General features: G+C 56.5%; 1 protein-coding gene and 1 long non-coding RNA gene across 2 annotated transcripts in view; one reads left to right on the plus strand and one right to left on the minus strand.

Moving 5' to 3' along the window:
• The window catches only part of TMEM44 (transmembrane protein 44), a 34,838-nt gene extending 16,968 nt beyond the window's left edge, over positions 1–17,870 (plus strand). The window contains exons 6-12 of the mRNA XM_069083213.1: positions 309–395; positions 923–1,093; positions 2,155–2,304; positions 5,062–5,166; positions 8,496–8,636; positions 11,966–11,998; positions 14,895–17,870. Coding sequence (XP_068939314.1) covers positions 309–395; positions 923–1,093; positions 2,155–2,304; positions 5,062–5,166; positions 8,496–8,636; positions 11,966–11,998; positions 14,895–15,044 — 837 coding nt within the window. The 3' untranslated portion in view covers positions 15,045–17,870. The remainder of the gene's footprint in view (positions 1–308; positions 396–922; positions 1,094–2,154; positions 2,305–5,061; positions 5,167–8,495; positions 8,637–11,965; positions 11,999–14,894) is intronic.
• LOC138157640 (uncharacterized) lies at positions 5,409–8,318 on the minus strand. The gene is made up of 3 exons (XR_011167423.1): positions 7,363–8,318; positions 6,979–7,164; positions 5,409–6,145 (listed from the first exon to the last, which is right to left on the minus strand). It is a non-coding gene; the product is annotated as an uncharacterized lncRNA (long non-coding RNA).
• Positions 17,871–19,208: the final 1,338 nt, after the last annotated feature.

Below are 19,208 nucleotides of genomic sequence, written 5' to 3' on the forward strand. Positions count from 1 at the left end.
AAATGGGAGCCCCTGACATGTTCCCCCTAGAATGGGAGCCCCTGACATGTCCCCACCCAGAATGGGAGCCCCTGATATGTCCCCTCCACAATGGGAGCCCCTGACATGTCCCCCACAAATGGGAGCCCCTGACATGTCCCCCCCAGAATGGGAGACCCTGATATGTCCCCCCCAGAATGGGAGTCTTTGCCATGTCTCCCCCAGAATGGGAGCCCCTGACATGTCCCCCCAGAATGAGCATTCCTGACATGGCTACCTCCAGAATGTGTTTTCTGGGATGTTTCATTCATTTCGGTTTTGGTCCCCAGGAGAATCCAGAAGCCTTTGGCTACCTGCTGGGGGGGGTTGGCCTGATTGTCTCTTGGACTTCCCGGATCCCTTCATTCTCTAAAATAGTAAGTGGGGCTGCCTGGTGGGCCACGTCTTTGGGTGGGTGGGGGGGTCTCTCCAGGGAGACAGAATCTCTTCAGCCAGGGTGGTGGAAGGTAGCGACCCCTCATCAGGAGTGCTCAGCAAAAGTTGCTTCTGAGGGGCAGCTAGGTGGCACGGTGAATAGAGCACTGGTGCTGGAGTCAGGAGGATCTGAGTTCAAATCCTACCTCAGACACTTAACATTTACTAGCTGTGTGACCTTGGACAAATCATTTAACCCCAGTTGCCTTGCCTTGCCTTCTCAAAAAAAAAAAAGGAAAATAAAAGTTACTTCTGTGAGCCATGTGTCTGCCCTCCACAGGAGCTACAGACCAGCCAGGGAACAGTCAGAGAGCCGGTGGTCTGGTGGGGGGACGGGACACGGGGCTTGGGAGGGATGGACACTCATCCTGTGCCACATTTGGTCCTGACCTCTCCTCCCCAAGGAACTGTAATGAAGCGCCTAAGAGTTCCCAGGGGTCCTGCACTAACCCTCTCTTCGTTTCCCCAGCACCAAGGGAAAGCCTTTCCATGTCTCCACCTGTGGGCCAGGGGCTTCTCCGCCCTGGCTGGTTTCCTCTACACCTCTGCCATTCTGGCTCATGATCGACAACCGGAATACCTGATCCGAGCTGTTCCCTGGTTCCTCATCTCCCTGGGGGCCTCCACACTTGACCTGGCTGTATCCTTTCCCTAACTGAGCCCTCCTGGCCCAGTCTGCTACCATGCCCCAGTACAGGGCAGAGTCGTGTCCCCACAGAGGGGCCAGGGTTGGCAGGGCAGCCCTGATGCACGCCTTCCTGGGAGACCCTGGGGCTCTGTTCAAACAAACAAGGATCCATGGCAGTGGTCTGGACAGCTCCCTCCCATCTCTGCCCTTGGCTGGGGCCGGTTGGCAGCAGCAGGTTAGGGATCCCCCTTGGTCATGCCCTGACCTCTCCCTGATGCCAAGAGTCACTGACACTGCATCGCCCTCCCCGGCCTCACCCCGGGGTCCAAGAGTAAATGGAAAAGTCATTGCCTGCCAGCACCATCTGCCTGTGGCACTGCCCAGTGACTCACAGAATGGCTGGGGCTTGTGAGGATCGCCCAGGTGAGGTGTGCGTCAGGACCAAGTGAGTCAGCCCTTTTTCCATGGTGGAGGCACAGGGATGTGTCTCCCTGTCCCCCCTCTGCTTATCTTGCCCTCTCCCTCGCGCTCTCCTTTATCTGAGTCCCCTTTTACCTCCATTGCTGGCTTTCTCTTCTCTTCCATCCCTCCTTCCTCTCTGAATTCCCTCTCTCTCTCCCCTCCCTCCCTCTTTTCCTCTTTCTTTTCTCTCTCTCCCTCTCCTGTTTTTGTTTCTCCTCTATTGCTTTCTCTTCTCTATTTGTCTCTCCCTCTCTCTCTCTGTCTCTGTCTCTCTCTGTCTCTGTCTCTGTCTCTCTCCCTCTCTCTCTCTCTCTCTCTCTCTCTCTCTCCTCTCTCTCTCTCTCTCTCTCCTCTCTCTCTCTGTCTCTCTCTCTCCCCTTTCTTCCTCCCTCCCTTGCTCCCTCTCCCTTTCCCCTCTTACTGCCTTCCCTCCTTTCACATCTGCCATAGGAGTCGGGGACAAGGATTTCTTCCTCCTTGTCCCCAATGGGCCCATCTTCAGCAAACCTCCCAGAAGCAGGGTCTGAAGTTGAGTAACTGAATGATGGCCAGGTGGGCTGTCTGCTTCCAGTTCTGTGGGAGCCGGACGTCCTTAACTTCTGAAATCTCAGCTCATTTTCCTCTCTTGTGTGATGCAAAGCAAAATGAGGCGAGTGCTGGGATTTTCCATTGAGGCCACGGAGAGCCCTGACACACAAGCCCTCCTGCCATTCGCTGAAAGGGAAGAAGATGACAGACAGGAGGAGGTGGAGGAGGACAAGGTCTCTCTCCTCCCCTGGGGCTCAGGGGTGGCAGGGGTGGCCTCCGCCCCTGGCTGTGTGGCCAGCACAGTCACTGCCCTCTTGGAGCGTTAGGACCCCTTTGGGGATAGATGTCAGCACTTTGAGCTGCTCCCTGGCGAGAGGGTCACCACCATCCGACACAGTGGCCTCCAGGGCTAAGGTCTGCAGAGCACTTTACAGAGGAGAGAGCTGGGCAGGCCCTGGTCCTCTCTGGTGCCTGCTGTGACTCCAGGGTGGCTGGAGGCCTGCCAAACCTCATGGGGATCTGACTCCCAAGTGACCCTTCGTTCAGCCCTTCCCCTCAGTCCACAAGCACCATTAGGCACTTGCTGTATGCCAGGTGGTGTGCTGAGTAAGCCTTGTCCCTCCCCTCAAGGATGGGCGTCCCAAGAAGGGAGCCGTGTGCCTACAGGATGTACAAATGGCAGGCAACCTGAATGGAGAAGGCCCGAGCTGGGTATTCGGTGGTGGGGAGGGACCAGGATGGACCTCCTGTAGAAAGCCAGGGCTGGATGGGAGGTGACATGGGGGAAGGTGGACTGTGTTGTGGGAGCCACAGCAAGAAGGCCAGTGAGGCCAGATGTAGACTGTGCAGAGGGGAACTGGAAAGGTGGGAGGGGGCCTCGAGTGGGAAGGGATAGGCATTCAGACTGCACCTTCCATGGACCTGGCCCTGTGCTAAGAGCTTCACAATCATTGCCCCATTTGATCCTTACCACAACCCTGGGAGGAAGGGGCTGTTATTATCCCCATTTTACTGTTGAGGAAACTGAGGCAAACAGATGACGTGACTTTTCACACAGCGAGTGTCTCTGACTGGATTTGAACTCGGGGCTTCCTGCCCCCAGGCCCAGCTCTCCCCTTTGCCACCTTACTGCCTCTAAAGCTAATGGGCTTTCAAAGTCCAAGTGAGGGTTTTCTGTTTGACCCTGGAGGTGACAGGAAGCCGCTGGAGTTTCCTGAGCAGGGGTGGGTGATGTGGCCAGACCTGGGCTGTGGAGCAAAAGCTGGACTGGAGAGGGCAGAGGCTAGAGGCAAGCGATCACTGACCTGAGAGGCCTTGCAGTCATCTGAGAGTGACAAGACCCTGAACCAAGCAGGACACCACATGAGTGGGGAGAAGGGGGCCAGTGGTGGGGATGCCGTGAAGGCAGGAAGAAGGTAATTTGCCAACAGACTCGGCTCGTAGGCGGAGCGAGAAGGAGAAGTCAAGGATGGCGCTGGTGCCAGGACAGGAATGGAGGGGTTCAGAAGAGGGGAAGGTCTCAGGAACAGGCCCCAAGTTCCATGTGGGGCGTGTTGCGTTCGCTGGGCCTCTGAGACACCCCGTTCAAAAGATCTGGAAGTCAGTCAGTGTTAGGGGAACGTAGGACATAGGGGGTAACGGGATCTTTGCTGAAGTCCCCAGCCTCAGGGCAGGGGTTGGGGTGAGCCAGGCATCACACTGGTGAGGTCCTGGGTGGCTGGTAAATGATGGCTCCCAGGGTTCGGATTGGTGAGACATTGAGGAGTGGGTGGGTGAGACCCTCAGAAGGGAAGGGATGATGGAGGGAGAATCTAGACATGCCTACGAGGAGCAGGAATAGGGGCCACGCACACCCACACTCTGCACACAGGTGCACACACACAGAGGCTCACAGACACACACACAATCACACAGAGACACACAGTCATACACAGAGGCTCACAGACACACACACAATCACACAGAGACACACTCATACACACAGACACACACAGTCATACACAGAGGCTCACAAACACACACACTCATTCACACACACAATCACACAGAGACACACTCATACACACAGACACACTCACAATCACACAGAGGCTCACAGACACTCACACTCACTCAATCACACAGACACACACATACACACAGACACAGTCACACATAGAGGCTCACACACGCTCACACTCTCTCACATACACACACAGAGGCTCACAGACACACTCATACACACAGTCACACACAGAGGCTCACAAACACACACAGACACACACTCATTCACACACACAGAGGCTCACATTACACAGATACACTCACACTTGCTCACATACACACACTCACACATAGAGTGAGTCAGAGGCATGGGAGAATGTCACCAGCCCTGGAAGGGGGCACAGGCTGCCATGTTAGCAGCAGAAAGCAGGGTTCTGGATACGAGAGGAGAAAGGGAAGGGAGTGAGATGGGAGCAGGCTTGTTCATTCTGGAGAATCAAGCAGCTGGGGGGAGAGAGCGAGCAGGGTTGGGGAGGGTGGGAGGGAGGGAGCTAGGCTGCCAAACTGCCCGAGGGTGGGAGGCTTTGTAAGCCCCTATTTAGCATTCTGTAAGATGAAATTCGGGCCGCTAGGTGGTGCCACAGTGCACAGAGAGCCAGACCTGGGGTCAGAAGACTCCTCCTCCTGAGTTCAAATGTGGCCTGAGATAAGTCCCAGCTGTGTGACCCTGGGTGAGGCACGTCACCTTGTGCCTCAGTTTCCTCATCTGTCACATGAGCTGGAGAAGGAGATGGCCAGCTGCTCCTGCATCTCTGCCCAGAACACCCCAGATAGGGTCACAGGGAGTCCGACGCAGCTGGAAAAACAACCAAACAGCAACCAAGGCAGAAACTGGGGCTGGTCAAGGGGAGTGTGACTGATTTCAGAAAACCAAAGTGTGTGCTAAAATACCAGGTGAGGCGGCCTCCCAAAGCGCCTCCCTCTGTGCCCCTCCTTTCCCTTTCCAGGACCCCAGCTGGGTTCCCCTTCACATGCTTCCTCACGCCAAGTATCTGCAGAAGGTGGCAGCCATCGGGCGCTACATGGAGCTGACCATCGAGCACGTACAGGAGGTGAGAGCCCAGAGGGATGCAGGCTGCTGCCCTCGCCTGGGCAGGACCGGCAAGAGAAGAGACGTTTGGGGGAGGGCTGAAGACAGAGGCCAGGGGGCGGGGGTGAGGAGGGGAGACAGAGGGAGCCATGGATGGAAGGTCTGCATACCGGGGAGCCAACTGAAAAGGAGACTGAGGGAAGGGGGCCTTCCCCTCCTGCAGAGGCCAGCCTCAGGGCAGAGGCTGAAGGGAGTATGAGCTGGGAGAAGCTCCCGAGAAAGAAGATGGGAAAGGGAGAGGCTTGGCATGAAGGGTGCCCTGGAGTGGGAGGGCAGAGGAGGATGGTCAGTCAATGAGCACTCAGCTCCAGAGTATTTCAGGAACTATGCTAACACTGGGGTACAGAGAAAGGCAGGGGTGGTCCCTGCCCTCAGGGAGCCCCTGATCTGATGGGACAGCGATCCAGCCACGGGATAAAGTGGGGATGTTCTCAGGGGGCAGCACCGACATCAAGGGGAGCTTGGGCAAAGATTCCTGTAAAAGCTGGGATTTTAGCTGAGATTCTTGAGAAACTGGGACAAAAAAAAAGAGGAAAACTCCAGGCCTGGAGCATAGCCTGGAGTCTGGAAATGGAGGGTGTGATGGAGGAACAGCCTGAAGGCCGGGGTCACCGGATCCAAGAGTACACAGAAGTATGAGAGATGTAAAGGCTGGAGAGGTGGGGAGGGAGAAGACAAGAGTTAGGGAACCTCTACAATTCACTGAATCAAGGGGTGACATGCTCATACCTGTGCTTCAGGAAGATCACTTTGGCAGATGAGTGGAGGAGGGGGAAACTGAGGCAGGCAGACTCGCCCCTCCCCCCAGCAGCGGCTGACATTGTCCAGGCAGGAGGTGATGGGGGCACAGAGCCGGGAGAGAAGGGGCCTTGTCAGCATTTTGGATGTGGGGGCGCAGTGAGAGAGAGCTGAGAGCCTAGGTGACTGGGCGGGTGGTGATGCTGTGGACGGAATGGGACAGTCAGGAAGAGGAGGAGATGTTGGGAAAATGGTGCTGAGTCTAGATCTAGCCACTTTAAGATGTCTGCAGGATGTCCTTCTGAGGGGCCCAGCTCAGAGAGCTGGAGAAGCAGGGCTGAGAATTCTCATCTCTCCCTGAGTCCATGGGAGCCAGAGGCAAGATCAGCAGGGGACAGGTCTAGATGAGGGCTGGCTTGACTGTGGGTGGGAGGGGGGGCCCACCAGTGCTGGGCACTTTAGGGCAGTTTGCCCTGGGGGGGAGTCGACCCCAGGAGGTGTACATGGCAGCCAGAGCCTGGCTCTGTCAGGTGCTGATCATGTGCCAGTGGGTGGCACCTGGGGCACAGCCCGGCTTGGCCCCTGCTGGTTCTGGCTCTCGTGGCTAAACCTACCCTTGCTTCCCCTGCTGAGAGTTGTTGGTATTGGAAGGGCTCAGCCCCAGGGCCCTGAAGCAGGGCTGGTCCAGCAAGGAGCACGGCCAAGCTTCTGGTGCGCCCTCAGACTATGGATGTGTCCTTGTGCATCCCTCAGGGACTGTCCAAGGTGCCAGGTCCAGGGCCACTTCAGTCACCTAAAGGCTGGTCTCACCCTGAGGCTCTTTCCTAACCTGAGGACAAGCCTGAGCAGACCACAGGGCACAGGGAAGCTAAAACCTGTGAACACCCAAGATGTTATTAGGAAGATAATTTTCCTTTCCTTTCTGAGATGAGAGGGAGGGCAGTGTGGTGCCAGCTGTGTGACCCTGGGCAAGTCACTTAACCCCTGTCTGTCTCAGTCTCCTCGACTGTAAAATGAGGATAATGATGGCACGTACCCCCTGGAGAATCAAATGAGATCACCGTTGTGCAGCGCGCAGTCCAAGGCCTTGCATGTAGTAGGTGCTTTCTTTCCTAGAATGTGAGCCTCTCGAGAGCAGGGACAGGGTTGCCCAGCACCCGACACATAGTAGGTGCTTGTCGACCTCGAGCAGTCCCCTGACCTCTTCAGCCTTCAGTTTCTTCTGAAAAAGGAGGGGGCTAACCTAGGTGACCTGTGAGGCCCCTCCCATTCCTAAAGCTCTGGTGCTGGGGTCCCAGCTCCACGGGTACCACCCATTCACAGGGGAGTCTCCTCCTGGGGCAGCTCTGCTCAGGACATTGGATTAGTGCTAATAATCCCCATCTCAGCACAGGCATGCATGGCGGTGGGGTGGACTTACCAAGTTCCCTTCAGGGAGGCCCCCTGACCTGTGGAGGGAGCGCCCAGAAGGGCAGAGATACCCCAGACAGGGCTGAGGTCCAGAAGCAGAGCCCTTGGAGGCTGTCTGCTCCACCCCCTCAGCTTACAAACATGGAAACCGAGGCCTCCAGAGCACATGTGACCCGTCCATGGTCATGCAGGGTCAAAGGGAGGACTTCTAGATCATCATGGCAGAGGCAGGCTTCATTTTACAGGAATGGAAACTGAGAATGCTCAGGAAGGGAGTGATTTGCTCCTAGAGACCCAGCTTTTCAATGTTGGAGGCAGGATTTATGAATGACAGGGTCAGAGATGGACCTGGAAGGACCTCCAGAGTCCATCAAAGCCAACCCCCTCACTTTCCAGAGGAGGAAACGGAGGCCTGAAGGGAAAACATGCCGACCAAGTGACTGAACAGGCTTGTGAAGAGGTCATCTCCCTGTCCCCAGCCTGGGTTTTGGCAAAGTAGAGGTGACCCTGGGCAGGCTCGGTCTGGAAGATCCCATCAGGGTGGGCAGCAGCCTGAGTGACCTTGAAGGACACTCAGAGGACCAGGGAAGCACACAGGGAGGGGTGTGGGCGGCTGCCAGGACACGAGCTGGTAACCGAGCCCCCATAGCCGCTGAGTCATGGTCGCCTGGCCTCCCTCCCTCCCCACAGTGCCCGGTAGGCTCAGCTTTCCAAGTCAGCACTGTGCCCTGGGGCCAGCCCAGCTCAGCTTTCAGGTGCCTCGTGCACCCCAGGAGAGCTGGCTTGGCGTGGGCTACTTCCTGCTGCCCTCAGCTGCCTTGTCACATGAGCTGCCCAGGGCCAAGGGAAGGAGGGGGGGTGATGGGGAGGAGGGGAGAGGGAGGGGGAAGGGGAGGAGGAGGGTGTGCTGTGTAGTGGAAAGGGCCCAGGCCTGGGGGAAACAGAGCCTGAGTTCAAATCATGGCCCTATTACTTACCAGCTGTAGGACTCTGGGCCTCAGTGTCCTCCTCTGTAAAGTGAGGAGGTTGGGGTCCATCCAGCTCGTCACCAGCCCCACAATGACCATCCTCCCATAGCCCCCCAGGAGCCACAGAGGGGAAAGCTGGCCCAGCCAACACTTTTTGTGTCCGTGCTTTGCGCAGGTGGGCTGCAGCACATCCAGGTTACCGGCTGACCCCCCTTCCCTGCTGGAGCCCCCCGCATACCCCCCCATCCAGGTCATTCATGCCAAGGTGTCTTCGACCAGCTCTTCAGAAGTGTCTTCCATCAGCTCTGAGCTGGAGGTAGGCGGGTGACCAAGGGAGGATTGGGGGGCGTTCTTGGGCTCCTGCCCATGTTCATAGGTCTCAAGGCCCAGGGCCCCCTCCCTGAAATGCAGGAGAACCCCTTCAGTTCTGGGAGACCTTCCAGACTGCAGCCGTGATCTGTGGCCTGATCCTGTTCTCCCTCAGACCTGCCTCCCAGGGGAGGAGACTGGCCCCATCTCAGGGCTCAGGCCCGCCCAAGTGATAATGGGAGCTAAATGGGCACAATGCACATCTCGGGCCTGGGGGCGAGGGGGACCCTGGGAACAATGACTGCTTTGGGTGACCTGTTCCATAGGATGTGTGCACAGATGAGCAAGGAGAGACAACAGAGGACAGGTTCCCCCCCAACCCCGGCATTCCTGAAGGGCTGAGGACCACAGGAAAGGGTCTGAGAGGTCCTGGGGGGGACCAGGTGGCCCCAGGCATGACCCCAGGCCCTCTCTTGCTGGGTCACCACTGCTCCTGGGGCCCTTCCAGGAGCCCTGGGTGGGCTGGCTGGCCCTCATACCCTCCTAGAGTAGCCCAGGAGCTTGAGATGGCTGTGAGATTGTGAGCAGAACCGAGAAGGGTCAAATAGATGCAGGGCCTGCTGGCCTCTAGCCCCTTATGTCCAGCCATTGCTGAACTGGTCAGTCCTGTGAGCTCTGTGCAGGCAGGACCAGAGCCTAGGACATGGTCCCTGCTGGGGGGCGGCCAGTGTCAAGGCCACAGCTGCTGGTCCCTGGGAGCAGACCCTGTGGGGTTGTGGCAGGTTCAGCAGAAATCCAGCCCTTTGGTTAGAAGAGGGCTCAGAAGCCTCCTGTCCTTAAGTCCCCTGTGTTAGGGGCGGGGCCACCTTTCTGCTGACCATGGCTAAAACAGCAGCTGGACTGGGGGCTGAAGGCAGCCACTCAGTCACTGTGTGAAGGGGCAGGAGCTCCCTTTCCCTCCGGGGTCTAAGGTGGCACTTTCCAAGAAGCCTTTGGCATGGTGGGGGCCCCTCTGTGTACTTCGGGCTGGGGGTAATTGCCCCCTCATGAAGGAGGTGGGGACCAGCCCCCCACCCCAGATTCAGGTGATACTATGGATGCTGTCTATGAGTTTCCAAGTGTCAGTCGGGCCACATCAGGACCATGGACAAAATCAGGTCCAAGACCGGATGCTTTGCCTTGTGATTTAACAACCTTGACCTGGAGTGACTTTCAAGCTACCTAAATGAGGAAAGTGAGACCCAGAGAGGCTTGTGCAGGCTTCCACAGGCTGCTCTTCTGGCCCAGAGGCTACCTTGGGTTTCATCAGAGCCAAGGCTCAGGTCCTTGACCCTGTCCTCCCCAAGCTTACCTGGCCCTGTCCCAAAGGACCTCAGTAGCTAGAACTGTCAGCTGGTATAGGATGGAACCAGGGCTGGGACCAAAGGATCAGCACTAACTTTGGTCCTTGTCCCGAAGGGTTTTATAGCCTAGGAAATGATCTCAGTGTTTGGGAGAGACAGCTAAGCATTACCACCCATGGAGGGGCAGAGGGTCATTGGTGTGAGGTCACCCCTTTGGTATTAATCCCACCATTGGCAGTTTCTGGGCAAACCCCGAAGAGCCTGCAGACCCCTTTGCTTAGGGGTCCCATCTGAGTGGCCTAGAGGGGAAGTCTCCAGCTGGCCACAAGGAAGCAGGCAGGCTGGCCCCTTCCCTCAGCCTCCCTTCTCAGAAGCCTCAGCCATCTGAGATGGGAGGACCTCCCAGCCCCTAGCCGAGTGCCCTTTCTGGATGTCGCCCTGGGAAGCTCTGAATGAATCCCGGCTGCTGCAGGGGGACAGGGAAGGAGTCCTCTTCTGTACTGTCAGTCAAGCTAAAGTGGTCCCTTGCCTGGGACTGATCCAAGGAGTGGGGCAATCATTTAGCCCTTTGGGCTTAAAAGAATGTGACCTTGAGTCTCATTCTTCCAGGGAGGGCAGCAGCCTAATAAAGTGCAGAGCTGGGAATCCCAAGACCCGGTTCCAATCCTACCCTGACATTAGAGCCCTAACATGCCAGAGGTGACCAGGCCCTCCGAGACCCCTGAGGGGGAAGAGGCCAGTTAGTCCTTCCCGGTAGAAATTATGGTGCTTCTTGTAAGAGAAACAACGGAGGAAATGGGGACTTGTGCTGGGTCAGGTTTGCCAAAGACTGGCTGAACTGGGTGAGGGAGGGGCCTCTCAGCTGCTCATCACTGGCTGTGGGGTCACCAGCCCTGGAGTCACTGGCCCTGGGGTTACCAGCCCTGGGGTCACTGGGATTCGAGCCCCAGGGGCCCTCAGCAGGTGCATTTCCCAGACTCCTCCAGGCTGCAGGTGGCCCCAGTGCTCGCCTGGCCAAGATCCCCCACTCTGAATCCCCCCTGCTTTCTTGGGGCGGTTCATCTGTTTTCTCTATACCTTTGCTCCTTCCTTCCTAGCCCTTGGAGAGGTTTTGGAGTTGAAGGAGCCCTTAGTCTCAGCCATGTGGTTTTTGGTGCAGCCCAGGGCCAGGGGTCTTGGACATGGGCCCCAAGGACCTCGGTTTGGGTCCTGGCTTTACCACGTGCTTCTGGGGGCCCCTATCCAGCTCCATGTGGAGTGCAATGGAAACACCTTGAGGGCAGGCTCTGGTTTTCATTCACTCTGGAGCACAGTAGGTACTTAAATGTTCATGTGTGTGGTCTGGGTCAGCTCAGCAGATGGGCCCACTTCTCAGGTGCCTCCTGGGGGTGGAGCCCTGGGCCCATTTCTGCTGGCCGCGGGCACTTTGGGAAGCTTCCTTTGTGGTGAGCAGGGCTCCTGGGGTACCTTCCCAGGTGGGCTTTCCAGCTTTGTTTTTCTTTTTTTTTTAAGCAGTTGGGGTTAAGTAACTTGCTCAAGGTTACACGGCCAGTTATTTTGTGTGAGTGCCGAGTATCTGAGGCCGAAACCGATCCTGGGTCTCCCGATGCTGAGGCCGGCGCTCTTACTAGGCTGCGCCACCTGGCCGCCCCTAAGCAGTTGGGGTTAAGTACAGATTCGATCTCGGGTCTCCCGATGCTGGGGCCAGCGCTCTCACTCACTGCGCCACCTGGCCGCCCCCTTTTTTTTCCTTGTTGCCAGCTGTTTTCTAATTTTAGAGGCTCTGTCCCACGATTAATAACCAGGATGCTCATGATTTTATGGCTCCTCCTCTGGCCGCAGGCTGATGGTCACAATTCTCTGGTACCCATTTCCTTTGGCTAATGGGTGCTCGCCAGCCTTGGGTCTCCCTGCCCCCTCTCCCCACCCCCCTCTGCCTGGTGATGGTGAAACTGGTCCAAGCTTCTTCTCCATCTCTCTTTTCCTTCCACAGCAGAAGTACTGGGAGGCCCTGAACTCCGAGCAGGTATGGAGACTCGTCCCTCCCTCTCCTGTGGCTGCCTTCCAGCAGATCTGACCCTGGGCGGGAGAAGTTGTGGACCCTTGTAGGAAGGGCCCACACCCCCAGAAAGCAGCCCATGAATCGTGGCATGCCCCTGGACTGCTCCCTGTAGGTCCCTCCAGGCAAAGTGGGGAGAGCTTTGGCCTCCCCTTGGGGACCTCTGGGAACCCGTGGAAGTAGTTTGGTCCTGACCTCGATTTAATTGGGGTGAGGGACATCCTGGTGAGGAAATTCCCTCCACCAACATGGGTCAGCTAGTTATCTAACCTCGAGGTCTTAGATTCGGGTCCCCTAAGTGAAGTCGCTCGTCCAGGGTCACACAGCCAGGCAGTGTCCGAAGGAAGATTGGAGCTGTCTTTCTGAAGGTGGGCCCAGTGCCCTGTCCACTCAGCCACAATGCCTCCAGGGGCTGCCCAAGGGCTGGTGCCTTGGGCCCTGGGCCATCCTGAGGCTGTGTGGAGACCAGGGCGGCTCCCAGCATCCTAGGAGCCCAGACTCACCAGGACTGCCCTGAGTAAAGGGCCCCACCGTGGGATAAGAACCTGCAGTTACTGAGCGTCCACTACCCATGCTCACAGCAGCCCTGAGAGGGCAGTGCTTTACAGATGAGGAAATAGGCAGATGGTGGGGAGGTGACTTGCCCAGGGTCACACAGCTGCTAGTGTTCCTGACTCTGGCCGGGGCTGCACTCTTAGGCGAGGTGAGCTAGACACCATAAGCACTGGCTGAGGAGGCTCTCCTGCACAGCCCTTCTTGTCTTCAGGCTCTGTCTCTCTCCTAAACCCCCGTCGCAGTTTAGCTCTAACTGGGACTGAACGCGGACCTGCCCCCTCTACAAGCACCAACCCAGGGCCATCTAACCTTCTGCTGCAATGGCTCTACGGGCCACTCTTCCCACTCTGGGATACTCAGTTATCTGGCCTCCCACTGCCTTCTGCAGCCACCCTCCCTCCCACCCCATGGGGCAGTGGGTGTGAGCCTGAGCTCCCCCTGCCAGTGCCCAGACAGGGCCTGAGAAGGACAGAGCTCCAGACAGGTTGGTGAAGCTGTGCGGGGAAGGGGCCCTGTGCTGCTGGGGCATCTGCCTTAACCCCAGCAGACCAGGGCTGGTCCATCATTCTGCCCTCTCCAGCCAGGCTGCCTAGAGGCTGCCTGTTGGCTTGGGAGGTGAGGTCACTTGTGTGACCTGGGCTAGGAGCTGCAGGGGCGGCCTGGCATGGGGCAGGGAGGGCTGGACTTGCCGCCCACGAGCTGCCTTGTGCCATTCTGAGGCCATTTCCGGGGTCCCAGTAATGCCCATGGATGGGCGCATCATGGAGCAACTTTGATAGACGTTCCAATTTAGCCTTTTTTTTTTTGGCTTTTTGGAGGGCAATTGGGGTTAAGTGACTTGCTCAAAATCACACGGCTAGTAATTGTGTCAAGTGTCTGAGGCTGAGGCTGGATTTGAATTCAGGTCCTCCTGATTCCAGGGCCGGTGCTCTATTCACTGTGCCACCCAGCCACCCCCCCCCCAATCTAGTCTTTAAAAATTCTCAGTTCTTGAAACCCCTGGGGGAGGAAAGGTCAAAGCAGCCTGACAGGGAGGAGGACTGAGAGCCTGGGTTCAAATCCTGCCTCCAACCCTTACTGGCTCTGTGGGAGGCCCCAAGCTTTCTGAGCCTTCGTTTCTTCCTCTGTGGAGTTCTGAAATGATCTATGCCAAGCCTGGCCCATCTTCTCTGGGAGTATGCTCCCAGCTTTGTCAGGAGTCAGAAATACCCTCCGATGATTCTGTCTGGGCTGAGGGACCAGCTCCAGCCCAAGAAGTGAGCCCACTTGGGGAGAGATGGTTGGAACTGGGAGCTCCAGGGAGGCTCCCCGGAGGAGGGGGACCTGAGCTGGGTCTGGGAGAAAAAGATTTGTTCAGCCACTCCACAAACATGCCACATGGGCACACCAGGGCCTCGTGCTGGGGACCCCAAGAAAGGTAAAAGTCTGGGGGCCGCCTCAGAGGAGCTCACAGCCTAAGGAGGAAGCAGCTGGACCTCAGCAGGCAGAGTGAATGGAAGACATCATGGCGGGAGGGGCGACAGAAGATGGGAGTTATCAGGCCAAGATGCAGAAGGGAAGACACTCCAGGCAGGGGCGGCTACCCTGGGTAAATACATGGAGGTGGGAGAAAATAGTGTGGTCAGGGGAAAAGCCAGGAGTTGAGTCCGGCTGGAAGTAGAAGGTTTGGAGAAAGAGAAGTATGGAGGAAGATGGGAAGTAGCATCCCTCATTCAGACACGCTTTGACACTGAGCTTCATGGTGGACAGAAAGCAGACCATGAGCCTGGGCTCAAGTCCTGCTTCTGAAACAGACTGTGTGACCTTGGACAAGTCACTGAACCTCTTGGGAGGATTTCTAGCACTGTACTGCAGAAAAAGTTCTGCCTTGAATTCATGGAGGGAATTCCCCATCCAGGAGCTCCCTGGGCAATCACTGCAGGTCCAGACCCTCTCCTCCTTTGTCTATTTGGTGAATGAGGGCCAAGCAGGGACCAGAAGTCCTGCATTACTGTGGGTGGGTCAGTTCTGTCCCTGGGACTCAGTCTCCTTCTCTGCAGAATGGGAGTGCTGGGTATTTTTCAGGTCCCTTCCAGTCTCAGGTCCAGCAGGCTTGGACGACTGGCTTGTGACTTTGGGCGGCACAGCCAGAGCTGGCAGCAACAGCTCACGGGTGTCTTGTGTCTGGTTCTTGTCTGAGAAGCCCTGGTTCTCTCCCCTGGGCCTTGGCTTGGAGCTGGGCTCTGTCCAGGGCCCCTGGGGGCGCCTGTGGGAGAGCACGAGTGAGGAGGGAGCAGATGCCTGATGGCCCTGTGTCCTCTCTCTGTAGTGGGATTCCGAAGACATGAATCGGCCATGGAACAAAAGTGGCATGGAGAAGCCCAGGGCTCCAGCCCAGGAGGGTCCAGGCAGACAAGCCCACCCAACAACTGATCTGCAGTACAGCCTGGGGGCCAGCCAGACTGGGGAGGCCCCATAAGAAGTATCATGTCAGGCCCTTGGGGGTGAGACCCTCTGGGAGTCAGGCCCTCTGGGAGTCGGGCCTTCGGGGGCCAGGACCTCTGGGGGTGAGACGCTCTGGGAGTCAGGGGGTCAGGCCCTCTGGGAGTCAGGGGATCAGGTTCTGGGATTCAGTAAGTCAGGCCCTTGGGGGTCAGGCCCTCTGGGAGTCAGACCCTCGGGGGTCAGGCCCTCTGGGGGTGAGATACTCTGGGAGTCAGGGGGTCAGGCCCTCTGGGAGTCAGGGGATCAGGCCCTTGGGGGTCAGGCCCTCTGGGAGTTAGGCCCTCCGGGGTCAGGCCCTCTGGGGGTGAGATCCTCTGGGAGTCAGGGGGTCAGGCCCTCTGGGAGTCAGGGGGTCAGGCCCTTGGGGTGCTCCGCACACACTGCTAGGCATGGCCTTCCCCAGAGTTCCTGATGCCCTGAGGCTGTCAGGAGAGGGCAGGAGTAGCTGAGGTAGAGACTCTCTGAAGGAGAACACCTTGGCTGCACCCGCATCAAAGAGAGTGAAGCACACAACATGTCTGGGGAGCAGGACACAGGTCCTGCTCCACAGGTAGGAACCAAGCCCGGCCGTGCAGTGGCGCACCAAAACCGTCCTCTCTTCGAAGAAAGTGAGCACAGAGGCTGGTGTCCGGACGGAGCCCAGCCCCTTCTCAGGGTTTGGTGTTTCATCTTCCCTTCCTTCCTTCAAAACAACTGCAATTAATTACACAGCCTGTTACGAGCTGGGACAGTCTTGCAGGCAGGGACCTTCAGTCCTAGTACAGGGTGTCAGCAAAGCCATTGCTGCAGGCTTCATCCTCATCCCTGGTCCTGCTCTCCCATCCATCTGTCTGTCCATCCATCCGTCCGTCCGTCCGTCTGTCTGTCCATCCGTCCATCCATCTGTCTGTCCATCCATCCGTCCGTCCATCCAGCAGCATGTATCAGGTGCCTGCCAGAGCCAATCAGCAGGCCCAGGCCAGGGGCTGGGGGGCTGGACATATGAAGGCAAAAAGGGGATACTTCTGCACTTGAGGAGGGAGGCTACATTCTAATGGGGGGAATCAGCCAGTCCCTACATGGTCTAGACAAAGTCGTTTCACCATTAGTGACCAGGTCTAGCAGGGGCCTGAGGCTGTCCTCTGACTCCCCTGCAGCTTCCAGAAGTGACCAGGTCAGCCCCCTCTCTGCACCTGGGCAGAGGTGCACCTTTCTCCATTGTCTGGCCGCAGGAGCCAGGGCAGGAGAGGGGTGTACCATCCAGATTTTTACCTGATGGAATTTTAAGCATGTTTGAAATGCAGGGTAGGGTGTTAAGGGGCTAGGATTGGTGACCCAATAGTTAATTAAGCACAACATGCCAGCCTTCCCTGAGTCCAGCTGAAGACGGTCAGATCTCACAGCTGTTTGGGGACCCAGCATCAATCAGCCTTGGTGCTGTCTGTCCACACTGAACTGAAACTGAGGGGCCCGAATGATGAATGCCAATAAAGGGAATCTTCTCATCACTGAAGCTTGTGTGCACAAGGGCATCCTGTCCTTCATCTGAGAGATGGGTTCAAGTCCTGCCAAGCTGATGAAGAAGGAAGGAAGGGAGGCTGCTCCTGGACCTGCCTTCCTCTAGGGCCCAGCCAGCCAGCAGTTCTGGTACCGGGCTTGCCTGCAACCTCAATAGCCCAACACGTGCCACCAATGGCCCGACTCGCTACCTCGGGGTGGTTGTGCCCTCACCTACCCATGCAACTGTGCTCTCTGCTGTGGGGCAGGAAGATTCCCCCTGCTTCCTGCTCCCCACATGTTTTGGTGGGAAAGAGTGAGTTTGGGAGACATTGCGGATCCCCTGGCATGATCTTTCCCCCAAGCTCCCCCCTCTCCTGAACTTCCTCAGTGTGATCAGCTGAAACCACCCTGTGAAGTCACCCAGATCCCTGGGGCTGGTTAGTCTCCTCAGTCCTTATCCTTCCTGAGCTCCCTTGGACGCTCTCCGTTATGTGCCCTCCTGTCTGAGTTACTCCAGATGATTTGTTGCCCATCACGATGTTCCTGGGTACATGGAGGCAGCATCGCAGCAGCAGGGAGACAACTAGCCTTAGAGGGAGAGCCAGTCCTGAAGAGAAGCCATCAGTCACAGACCAGGCATAGCCCCTTGGACATGAGAGCCACCTTCTCCAGGAGTGAGCTCCCCATACTAATGTTCTAACCTATTTTAAAAGGAACATCTTAATGGACTTTGAACTCATTTAGAAAATCCCTTTTAGGGGCAGCCAGGTAGCACAGTGAGTAAGACCACCGGCTCCAGTGTCGGACTGACCTGGGGATCAAATCTGGGCTCAGATACTTAGCACCCACCCAGAAACACCTGGCCGTGTAACCTTGAGCAAGTTACTTAACCCCGATTGCTTTAAAAAAAAAAAAAAAGAAAGAAAGAAAATCCCTTTTATTTATAAAAAAATATAAAAATGCAATGCCTTCCAAGGAGTTTGCAAGAACAGCACTGAGGGAGACTGAAGAGTGCCCGCTGAATTCTCACAAAGACCTACCTATGCATGTTTGGTGGACAGGATTGAGAAGTGGGTGTCACTCATCCTGCAGCAGGGAGAGGCTTCCCCCAGCCCTTGGGCCTGCTCTTCCTGACCTCTGGCTGCCCCCAAGTGACCCACTTAGACTCTGTCACTGAACTGCCCTGTCTCAGCAGGGTTAGAACAAGATCGTCAAAAACCGAGATGACTCTCACCCACAATGCTGTGACCATTTTAGTTCAGGATATTTTAGTGAGAGCAAAAATGCTTTTGTACTGTGAATAAATACAATTTTTCCACAATATTCATCTTTTCTGCCTATTTTAGAATTTATGTTTTGTGTACGTTTTGCATTGCACATGAGTATTAGTACGAAAGTGAGTGTGTACGCTTTATAAATAAGAAAAGATCCTTACTCTGTGGGCAAGCTGGGGGGTGTTGCAATCAAAACCTCTGGAGACAGCGCTGACAGCTCAGAAGCCATGTGGCTGCACATGAGGACCGAGGCAGCTTCCTGAAGGTGGCCCCAGGCACTGCCAGGGTCCCAGGGCGACTCAAAGCCCAGCCAGCCCCACCATCCCACCTCCCTCTTCCTCCCAATTGCTTGTTATGAAACCTGCCACTCCCAGATCTTGCCCCTCTCCCCAGGAGCTCTTTCCAGCTGCCTTTGGCACTGGGCACACAATGAAAAGTCTGGGGCTCCAACCCCAACCCGGTCACTTTCCCTTTCAGATGCCCCGGGTCTAGACTGCAGCCATCCTGTCTATGTCTGGCTATCCACATGTTCTCTCAGTAAAGTGCACATTCCTTGAAGTCAGAGACCCTCAAGGGTCTCCAGTGTCTTGGCCTTTGTTTGAATCTCCAGTGTTTAACAGGGCTCAGGGTATAGCAGGCACTTAACACATGTGTGTTGACTGACTGACTAACCTTAGGCACATACTTTCCCATCCCGGGTCTCCATTCCTCCTCTGGTGACCTCTGAGGTCTCTTGCAGCTCTAGGGTGACCCAGAGCCTTGGGTAGGGATGGTGCCCAGTGTGTCTCACTCACTTGTCAGAGCCTAGAGTTCCAGATTTGGCATTGGAGGGAGGGAGGTGGGGATGGGGGAAGAGGTAAGGGAGGGGGAGTGGGTCAGGCAACAGGCATGTGTAGCAGGCACTTAACACCTGTGTGTTGACTGACTGACGAACGTTAGGCACAGACTGTACCAGGCGGGGGGGGGAGTCGGGGGGGTGTTCTAATTCACATTTATCCAGCCCCATCTTCCCTCCACTCTTTACACTAACTCTGAGGCTGTGGGAGACCCCAGTCTCTGGAGTCTGTGTGGGGGCAACTTTCTGGGTGTGTATCACTTAAGCACCTACTGTGTACCAGTCTCAAGGTGGATAGAGCCTGGGGCTGGAGTCCCAATCGGCCTCACACTAGACTAGCTCTGGGCCTCCATTTTCTCATCTGTGAAATGGGTATAATGGTAGCAGCACCTCCCTCCCAGGGTGACTGTAAGGACCAACTGATAAAACATTTGTAAAGCGTTTTGTGAATCTATATGGATGCCAGCCTCCTTTGTTGGCTTGTAAAGGGGACCTTGAATTCCAGCTATTTGGGGGCAGGGCTGAGGAGTCTGCTTCACCCAGGCTTCCA

The sequence above is a fragment of the Petaurus breviceps genome, unplaced genomic scaffold (genome assembly GCF_028583685.1).
Source record: "Petaurus breviceps papuanus isolate PSGF00001 unplaced genomic scaffold, PetGlider_PUasm1.0 173, whole genome shotgun sequence".
NCBI classification, from domain to species: domain Eukaryota; kingdom Metazoa; phylum Chordata; class Mammalia; order Diprotodontia; family Petauridae; genus Petaurus; species Petaurus breviceps.